At 38.6% G+C, this 10,302-nt stretch overlaps 1 protein-coding gene across 2 annotated transcripts in view; it reads left to right on the plus strand.

The window, feature by feature from the left end:
* Positions 1-7,146, plus strand: part of Fam184a (family with sequence similarity 184 member A) — a 116,858-nt gene extending 109,712 nt beyond the window's left edge. The window contains exons 16-18 of one of the 2 annotated variants that reach the window (XM_028772614.1): positions 2,000-2,104; positions 4,851-5,053; positions 6,579-7,146. In XM_028772614.1, the coding sequence (XP_028628447.1) occupies positions 2,000-2,104; positions 4,851-5,053; positions 6,579-6,660 (390 nt within the window). In that variant the 3' untranslated portion in view covers positions 6,661-7,146. The remainder of the gene's footprint in view (positions 1-1,999; positions 2,105-4,850; positions 5,054-6,578) is intronic. The other variant, XM_028772615.1, reaches the window with a different exon arrangement.
* The last annotated feature ends 3,156 nt before the right edge of the window (positions 7,147-10,302 follow it).

Here is a 10,302-nt window from a genome sequence, read left to right on the forward strand (position 1 = left end):
CATCAGGGCACTCAGAAAGCCACTGGCAAAAAAAAAAAAAAAAAAAAAAAAAGACTCTAACGGTAAATATTCTGTCTTCATTAGAACCATTACTACTTGAGAATAAAAAATTATACAGATGTTTGAAATTTTATAAAATGTTTCATAATTTCCTAAAATGCTGTATCCTGGTCAGTAATTAAAATGCTACTGTTCATTGTCACTAATCTTTCATAATGTCATGTCACTAAAGTCTTTCATAGTAAAAGTAAAAATAACACTAATCTTCGACATATTCCTTGACTACTTTAATTACAGTCTTTGGATATTAGCAGGTAACAGCACAAGACCAATATTCTGACATCCTTTAAAACTGATCCTTATGATTTAGAAAATTCCAGCTGTTTTCAAGACTGGGAAGTTTGAAACCTCCACAGTGGATTAGAGTTCTTAGAGGGAGCCCAGGAATAGGCTGTGCCATTTCCTGCTGCTTGCAGTCTGCTAAGCACCCAGTCTTCCAAGGCTGGTACACATGAACATAGCTCTATCCAACACAACAGCAACAGACTCATGGAAGACTGCTGTTTCATTTATAAAGTGAGCAAGCATATCAAGTATATTCACCTGTGGCCTACAAATAGTTATTTATTCTTCCGTTTGTTACTTGGAATGTTACAGATACAATTGCATTTATCCTCATCAGAGGGCAGATCCGATATTGTAGCCAGGGTCAGTTCCACACGCTTTCTATAGCACGGTGGTTCCTGACCCTCACGAGGCACGTGGGCAAGACCTGTAATGTAAACCAGAGTCAGTGGTTACCGAAGAGAGTTAGGAAGGGTCTACTCCACTAGGTTACACCGGAATCAAGGCCAGTCTGAACACAGCCATCATTCTCTCCCATACCACCCGCTCCATCTGCTGTGGAGATGGAGCCTTCCCAGTCCATTTGCTAAATTAATTAACAGGTCTTAATTTCTCAAAAATGAAAGGTTTTACCTCTGTAAGAGCCATTCACTTTTCCATTACCTTTAGTATAATACATCACTGTCTCAAAGAAAAGACCAGAAGAGACAGAAGAGATCGAATCCATTTTCAGGTACTGAAGAATAATACATAGTAGTGTCATATTTATATATGCAAACCAGTCAAACACGCAGGTTACAAAAACTCTTAGGGTCAGAGTCTGGCTCTGGCAGCCCTAACACAGTGGGCTTGGTTAGCCACTCTCAACAGGCCAATTAAACAGACAAGTAATACTGAAGAGTAGAAAAGGGAACTGTATCACATGAGGTCACAGTGAGAAGAGGTAGGAATGAGTCCCCCTGACCCTCTCCCCTGAACCCCAGTGCCCATCTTTGGGGTCCTAACATGAGGCCGAGGTTTAAATGCCAGATAAGAGGTATGCATAACTTAATAGTCCTGGCCAAGATATGGTCTTGCCTATCATTGTCTTAGCTCTAGTCTCGCCTTCAAGGTGATCTGACAACCTGTCAGGACAGATTGAAATCCATTTGGAGACAACTTCTCCCTATGTCTGGCATCTCTGCCTTTTCCTTCTCTGAGCCATGGGACTTTTGGGGGAAATTCCAATTTGTTGAGGAGCGTTGTTAGTTACAATATTCTGGTAGCCAGTAAAAGAGGCATGTGTCTCTTCAGTATTGTCTTCATTCCTGTCAGTACAATTGTGTATACATAACACTTCGAGTACAATTTAGACCCACTCAGATGCCATAGTAGGTACCACAGAGAGAAAGGACATTAGTAGTAGATCCTGTAGACAGAAATGAAAGGACATTAAAAGGTATGGTCAAGTCCCTAGGCCCAGGGTTTAAAAGGTGCTAAAAAGTGACCTGCTTGCTACATTTGAGACATTGGCAATCAAGCCTAGAGATGTTTAAACAAAATATATAAATCTTTATACTTCACTAAATTTTTAATGAAATGGCACTCACACATTTTAAGTTTGTAAATCTATAATAGAAAATGTTGAAAGGATGTTTATAATTCTTTTGCATAGGAGGATAATAAATTTTACCAGCTGGAATTAGTCAATCGAGAAACTAACTTCAACAAAATATTTAACACAAGTCCTACTGTTGGTGTCATTAACCCATTGGCTAAGGTATGTGCCGTAGACACTGTGGAGTAGGGTTGTACTTAAAACCCGGAGGGAACTGGGCTCATGGGAACAGGCAACATAAGGTTAAAGCTCCCCAGAATGTCTTCTGAAGTATAATAAGGTCCTGCTCAGCTTGATTACTTCTTGATTTGTTCCACTCAGAATGAGCTACTCATTTATTAGTAATTTAGATCCTTAAAATATTGTATTCATATTGAAACACTTTAGTTCTACCTTTATGTTTTTCATACTCCTAAAGAAAAGTCAAGCTCTGACACAGATTAATTTATTGTTACTTCCTTATTGACACAGTCCTCTGTGCAGCTCAGAGAGACTCCAGCCCCAGAAGCCAAGCAGCTCTCTAGCTGCAGGCCTCCCAGCATAGCTGAAGGTGACCCTGTAAGCGTCACTTTCCGAATTTGTGAATGTTCTTGACAATTTAAGTATGGCCTTTTCTGATTCTTTTATTATTCTCTTAGAACAACTATGGGAAAGCCTTAAATTAGATCTGACTAACTTTTATACATCATTGTCCCTGTCCACACAGCCCTGGTGTTTAGGCATAGTGTGTACTCAATAAATGTGTTAAATTGTAAAACCTTATCATACTTCTTTAAGTCAAAATAAACTATTCTGTAATTAAATCAAGTAATGACTAAATAAGTGATATGTTGATTTCACATGGATTATGAAACTCTTAGGAAAAATTAATAATATAATAAAGCTTATGTTAAAGCTGTTTTTAATCTATATTTTATTGCTTCACATTGTGATTTCTGCTAGGCCTGTACCCAGAAATTTCATTTTCAAAGTTTATACAATTTCTCTGTTTAGAATTCCAAATCTACTCTTTCTTCATCGGTAGGTACTCTACACTTTGGACTCAGTGATCTGCAAACTAAGTCGCCATAGCTCTGTCTTTAGACTTCCATAAGGAAACCTCCCCACTAATTGAATGGGTGAACAGAATTAATTTAATGCTGGGGTTTCGTTTTTGTTTGATTTTTGAAACAGTCTCACATGGGCCTAGGCTGTCCTTAAACTCACCTTATAGCCAAGGCTGGCCTTGAACTCACCTTGTAGCCAAGGCTGGCCTTGATCTACTGATATTCCGGCCTCTACCTCCTAATTGCTTGGAGTATAGCTGTTTGGTATCCACTTGGCTTTAATTTTATTTTTAAACTGATAATTAAGAATAGCATAGCTTTTAACTCGAAAAAACTTTACTTGTGTACTAAGCATACATACTAGTTGTATTAATTGTATGCTAGATATACGTACATGTCTAATAGTCAGAGCATACTAGAAATGGATGAATTTATCAGAAATACTTTTTTTTAGCTTTAAAACAACTACTTTAGAATTTTATATGAAGTATGTGTTTTTGTTTGTTTGTTTGTTTGTTTGTTTGACTGATTGATTGTTCATTCGTTTTATCTTGGTTTTGGTTTTTAGAGATGGTCACACTACCCAGCCCTAGCTGCTCTCACTCTGTAGACTAGATTAGCCTTGAACTCAAAGGTATTAAAGGTGTGGGCCTCCACACCTGGCTATCAACTCTTTGATTTCTTAAACAAAACAAACAAGCAAAAACCCTGAGCCCTGTTTAAAACCCTGGGCCACCTCCAGAGTAGAATAAGAAAAGGCAAAAGATACAGTGTTGGGAGAACCTCCCAGGTGCTGTTGATTCCTGATAGCTTTCCAGTGTTCACACACTGTTCTCTGATGCTAGATACGTACACACTGTATCATAGACTGTCTAGCAGGAAGAAACATCCACAGGGACTTTTTTTTTTTAAATCAAAGTAAAAATTCTATCGTGTGTATTATTTCCATTTTTAAAAGCTAAAATAATTTTTCAAGGAAAAAATCAGGATGCATCCACCTGGAAAACCTGAGGATATTCTAAGTCTTTTGCAACATACTAATTTTTATTTTCCATAAGGCTCACCAATCCTTGAATCAGGAATATAACTCTTTGAGACTAAAGGTGATATTTTTGCAAGCTGACAGATTTCAAGGCTGCGTTTGCCTTCCTCATTTTTTGCTCATTTTAAATACTGACTGGATGCAAAAAATCAGCTACTCTTGTCTTTACCCTTTATATTATGAGCTAGTCCATGATGTTGCCAATTAAAATGTAGGTTTAATGCTGCATCCATCTCTTTTTAGAAAGATGTCACAGAGAACATAAAATGAGATTATTTACGTTAGCTTTAAATCTAAAGTAGAAATTCGAGGTTTTGTTCAAACTACAATGCCAAGCAGTTTTGTATTCCTTTTTTTTTCCAGGCAAGTACAGCCTCTCTTTGACAGATGGACAAAGTTCACGGACCTCTCTTTTAATATTATACTTAACTTCATGCCTCCTAAGTTTAGCCTAAGTCCACTTACCCTTGTGGTATTTGAGGAACTTCCTACCTCTCTTGTTCCCTGCACTCTGCACTCCAACCTAGTCTTCCCTAGTCCACTCTGTGATGCGGGCTTAGAGATGAACCATTCCTAAACGTCCCTTCCCCTGTGCCCTCTGCCCTGATGGCATGTCTGTCCTTGAGGATTCCATGTAGACGAGCACTTTCGAGGATCCCCAGACCACACTTTGGGTAACACTGGTTAATTTTAACATCACAATTTGACCCAACTGTTTCCAAAAAATTTCCAAGCCAAATTCACGTCCTCTTCTTCCTGTTTCCTTTGTTGGCTCTTGTGCAGGGAATGAGTATTCTCACGTGTGTTATTTTTAACGCAGCAAAAGAAGAAGAATGATAAGTCCCCAGCAAACAGGTTTGTGAGTGTTCCTAATCTAAGTGCTCTGGAATCCAGTGGAATGGGCAACGGACATCCTACCCGCCTGGAGCCCATCCCCAATTCTCCAGCCCATGATGTTGAGTTCAACAGCAACAAGCCTCTTGCACAGCCATTGCCACCCAAAGAGCCCAAGACATTTTTGAGGTGAGCCACGTCTCACCAGTAGCTTTCCACCCCCCCTTCTTCTCATTTTTAACTTTAGAAATTTCCCTTTTACATTACAGAAATCCACTACTCAAAAACCCGAAAAAAAAAATATGAAATGTTTTACAGCCTATCTAGAAAATTCTGTTTTGACATTGTCCAAAGATTTTTTTTTAATTTATCAGTACTGAATTTTCTAAATGCTAACAGAGATGTTCCCATAATTCATATGCTAAGAGTTTTGAGATTTATAGTTTGCCAAGGTTTTATTAGTGCAAACTTTAATTTTTCAGAATTTTAAACTCATTTTTATTTATTAAAATTTTCATTTCTAATGCTTTACATATGTATTTTCTCTTATCAGGCTTATTAACATACATATGCATATTGCCAAATTAAAGGAAAATTAAGCTCTGAGAACTTAATGCTGTAGTTAAATGCAAATAAATTTAGGAACAAATTAGTTTTAAACTAATTCTAGTTTGAAGTTGCCTCTGAGTTGATTAAATATATTAAGTAAATTTTGAAGGAAATGAAATTATTAAGTCATTACATGATTAAAATTAAAAAGTACTGTTTTATGCTCACTTTACTAGAACTGATTTTTTTTGTTGTTAATTCAAGTTGATTTTTCTCTTATTTTTACTAAATCCTAATAACCTCACTAGTAAGTCTTACAAGTGGGGTTTGTATTTCTGCTTTTAAGCTAAGTTATTTCTAATGTAGTTAATGACTAATTATTGTAAAGAGTTAAAAAAGACAATGAAAAGTAGTGTACGCTGTCTCTGCCCTGTCTCCTGCTAAACCCTCTGTGTTGCTTGCTTCCCGTGCATGGGTGCGTTCAGGTATCAGTAAGATGCATGTGCATGAGCTCACGGAACTTGACCGCTGGACTTTCCATAACACATTGTTGCGTGCCTTGTAATTCCCCCAGAGACGGTAGGGATGCTTTTATTGTCTTAAGTAGCCCCAAGAACCTTAGGTAGTTAGATTTAAGATGTTAGAGCTTGCAACTAGGAAGAAAACTAGGTTTTAATGCACTCTTTAAAGTATCTGATAGAATGATGGAAGCTTAACGTAAATATACAAACAGTAAAAACAATTATACTCAGATTTACTTTAGGTCTAGTGAAGGGTACATACATGAGAATCAACCCCTTGTGTGAGGTTCTGGTAACTAAAGGGGAAACTTGCCAAAAGAGGGGACACTATTTTGTTTGCTCTCCTCTCCCACAAACACTCAGTTTTTCAAACTGCAAAGAACGAGACTGTTGGTTTTGCCAGCAGTTTACTTTTTGGATCCTAAAGTAACTGTGACATGGCTCCTCTGTCACAGAGTCCATGTGAGCTGCCACTGGAACTCCTGTTCTCAGAGGAAGTACTCCAGTGCAGAGTAGCCAGTCCTTACATACAGTTCTGATGTGGGGTGCCAGTTGTGGAAATTAAGGCTTGTATTTAATTGCTTTCTCATTACTTTGAACACCATTTAATCCTGGGTTACATGTCTCTCTTTTTATGAATTCAGTCCTCCTCAGAGTGAAGCGTCCCCGGTGGCTTCTCCAGATCCCCAGCGCCAGGAATGGTTTGCCCGGTACTTCACATTCTGAATGAATTGCGCTGGGACAGCTCTGTGTAGACTGTTCCAAGAGTGAGGCTGCATAGGAATCACTATGTGGACAGGCCTTTCTATGGGAAACACTGTGAATGAGAAAGTGTTTGTCTCTCCAATTTGAAAATGCACTGTATTTCATGTGATATTTATCAGAATCACTCTCTGAGGTACTATATTATGTGTGTAATTATAACAATATTTTTATTTGAAATGGAAATCTTAATCTTTGTAATTACTGCATAATAAATTTTGTTAGAACAAATGTTTTTCGTTGTTGTTTTCTATCAAGTGTGCTTTAAACACTTTTTAATACCAGGTATAAGACTTGTCAATAAGTTTTACTGCACTAATTAAAAATAAATTGTTATTTCAATAGTCTTAATATCAATATAGAGGAATTTATTAATATCTTCCATTGTTGTGTATAATTTTAACTAAATTGTTAACATTTATAAATCCAGAATAAAAGAATTTATGTAAATTGTATACTTCCAAATATATGAATTCTTGTTGGTTTATAGCTTTTTTCTCTTTTGATTCTGATAGATGAGATATAAACCATCAATAAAGTTAGTATCTATAAGTAATATTATTTAGGGCCAAAGTTGGTATGTAAAAAAGGTCTACTATAATTTGTCTTAAAAGGAAGGTTATGCCAGGTGTAGTGGTTCATATCTTTAATCTCAACACTTCAGATCGCTGTGAACTGGAGGCCAGCATGATCTATTAGGACCAGCCAGGGCTATATAATGAGACCCAGTCTTAAAACAAAACAAAACAAAAAAATGTATGCTTGCCAGTTTTCATAGTAGCATGGTTTGTGTTGACATATAAACACCAACCCAAAGATGTCATATTTGGATTTTTTAAATCCACTTTTTATGAGTGTGTGTGTGTATATGTACATGTATTTCTGTATGCATGGATATGCACATACATGTGGAGGGCTAAAGTTGATGTCAGGAATCATCATGGACCCCCTTTTACAGAGTTTATTAGTCAAACCTAGAGTTGACTGCAGTGATGAGTTTTATCAGCTGATCTACTTCCTCCACATTCCAGGACTGAAATTGCAGGTGGACAACCATGCCCGCCTAGCAATTATGTGAATTCCTAGAGACCCCAACTCTTTCAGACCTTACATTTGTGCTGCAAGTGCTTTAGCCCAAGCCATCTCTCCTGTTCCATATTTAACTTAAGCTTTAGACAACCTTAGCAAAATACTGTGTGGTGACTCTAAGATCAGTAGACTTCTCCAACAAAGTTAGTTAAGTCACTTTTGCCTGCTAATAAGTAATTTCTGTGAACTCTGTCAACAAATAGGGGGATGTGCCCCTTGTGACACCTGCAGTAGCTATGCATGAGCTTCATCCACAAACATCAGTGCAACAATCAAAATGGGCTTGTCTTGGGACTGGGAGACATAAACAAAATGTCCGTTCATCCCAAAAAGGAAGGAACCAATAAACCAAAGGTTCTACCAAGTCTAACTTCCCAAATGAGTTTAGTTGGAGTTGTTCACATGAGATGGTTGGCACAGAGGTAGCTTGCACCACAGAAAGTCCCATGTGCAACAGCCATGTCAAGAGTACTTGATGGACCTGAGTTCAAACCCATGACTCTTTACAGGTTGTCCTCTGACCTTTCCTAAATTTGAGCCCCAGGACCCACAACAATAAATAAATAGATGTCATTCTCAACTTTTTAAAAAGTACCACCCTCAGGTCATTTTTTTTAAATCTCTTATCTATTTTCATGCAGATGGGTAGGAGAGAGTGGTGATTGGAACAAGAAGCAAAGTTCTTCTGTGGGTCTTAAGACCCCCTCCTCTCTTCAAGATAGAATGTTGACAACTCATTTGCCATTAACATAGACCTAGCTATCAGTTGTACTGCCCAGCTCAGTTTGTAATTATCACTATTGGTAATGGTCTTCTGCAGGCTAGTAGCTCTGCTTCTAGAGAGCAGTGTGTGTGTGTGTGTGTGTGTGTGTGTGTGTGTGTGTACACACAAGTGTGGGTATAAAGGTTATACTACAATACAAGGGTCGAGAGTGCTCTATTAGCCATTTATGGTGGTTCACACCTGTAACCCTAGCACTTGGGAGGCAGAGAGACTGCAGATTGGAGGCTATTGTGAGCCACCTAACAAGACCATGTCTCAAAAAAAAATTAATACTTCTAGTCATTGTAGACACAAAAACACAACTCTTACCTCAAAGGAGAGAACAGTTTATCATGGAATGACCCAGCCTGCAAGTCAGACAACAGGGTCTGCAAGGAAAAGAGTAGGGATGGAGGGGCAAGAGACACAAAGAATGGAGATAAGACAGGGTGTCTGATCAAGTCTTGTTTATTGAAAGGCAACTATGGGTATATAAGTACAAACAGGGGATTGCAGCTGAAAACACTTTACTGTGAGTGCCTTGCAGCTGGGGACACTAAACTTCAAGTCCAGGACATGTCTGAGAAAAACAAGATGTCTATTAGAGTGTGCTTAGCTGTTGTAGGCTGCTTGCAAAAGTATGCTAGAAAAACAAGTTTCTTGTCAGGGTGGAAAAGTATCATTCTACAAATATATGGCCCAAGATGGCTGCAAAGATGATAGCTGCTTTCAGCTAGGAGTTGGCTCCCAACAGATTTCCCTTTTTAATTTTTCAAAATGTAAGGCTGGGAGAACTTACAGAAACCGTGTCTATCTTAGGTTGGAACAGATCCCAGCCTCCCTTTCTCATCTCTGGATACTCAATAGCCATTTGGTTGAGCGTCTGTCTTAGGTGGGTGAGGCCTCCCAGTTAGAGGCAAGGGTCTTGAGGTGTTCTTTTACCTGTCATTGACTATCCAGTTTAGCGAGTAAGTTAGGGGTTACTCATCAGTCTCGATGACAGAGGTTTAGAGTCCCCCACTTCCAGTCTGTAATAATGGACCTGTATGGGTTTCATTTGAATAGTGTCTGCTGTCATACAAAAGCCATCAATTTGTTGAACAGTATGGGCCTGAGAGACAAGAGAATAAGTAGCCCTAATAGGGGTCCCAAGATGGATGGGAGTAAAGTGGTGAGCCATGGTGAGGTACTAAACCAAGCCTTGAACCAGCCTTGCTCCTGGTCATGCTGGTGTTTCATTTTTTTCTAGGCCTTCTCTGACCTTTTTCATAGAATCTTTAACAATGTCTGAATGGTCAGTATAAAAGCATTACTCTTCTTTAAGGGTGGCACACAACAACATCCCCACCCCCTGTTGGAGGAGTAAAAGGTCTAAGCCTCTTCTATTCTGTAGCACTACTTCAGCTAAGGTGGATAATGAATTTTGCAAATGTGATATAGTGGATTCCATTCTTTCTAGATCTAAATCTGTAGAAGTATGGAGCTGATCATAGCTTTGATCTTGCAAAACAAGTGAGGAAATCCCTGTCCCTGCCCCAGTCAATCCCAAACCCAAAAGGACAGCTACAGTAACTGTGGTAATGGGTTCTCTCCTGGGTCTAAACAATGTACCCCACTAAATCATAAATCAGAGAACCAGTAGTCTGATGGAGCCACCTTGGAGACGCTGGTAATAATGTCTCCTTCAGCACTGAGGACTTTCCAAGTCTGGTTATATGGCATATGCTGGTTGATTTGTTCCAGTTTGAAGGCAA

Source organism: Grammomys surdaster, unplaced genomic scaffold, assembly GCF_004785775.1.
Source record: "Grammomys surdaster isolate TR1022 unplaced genomic scaffold, NIH_TR_1.0 215, whole genome shotgun sequence".
In the NCBI taxonomy this organism is placed as follows: domain Eukaryota; kingdom Metazoa; phylum Chordata; class Mammalia; order Rodentia; family Muridae; genus Grammomys; species Grammomys surdaster.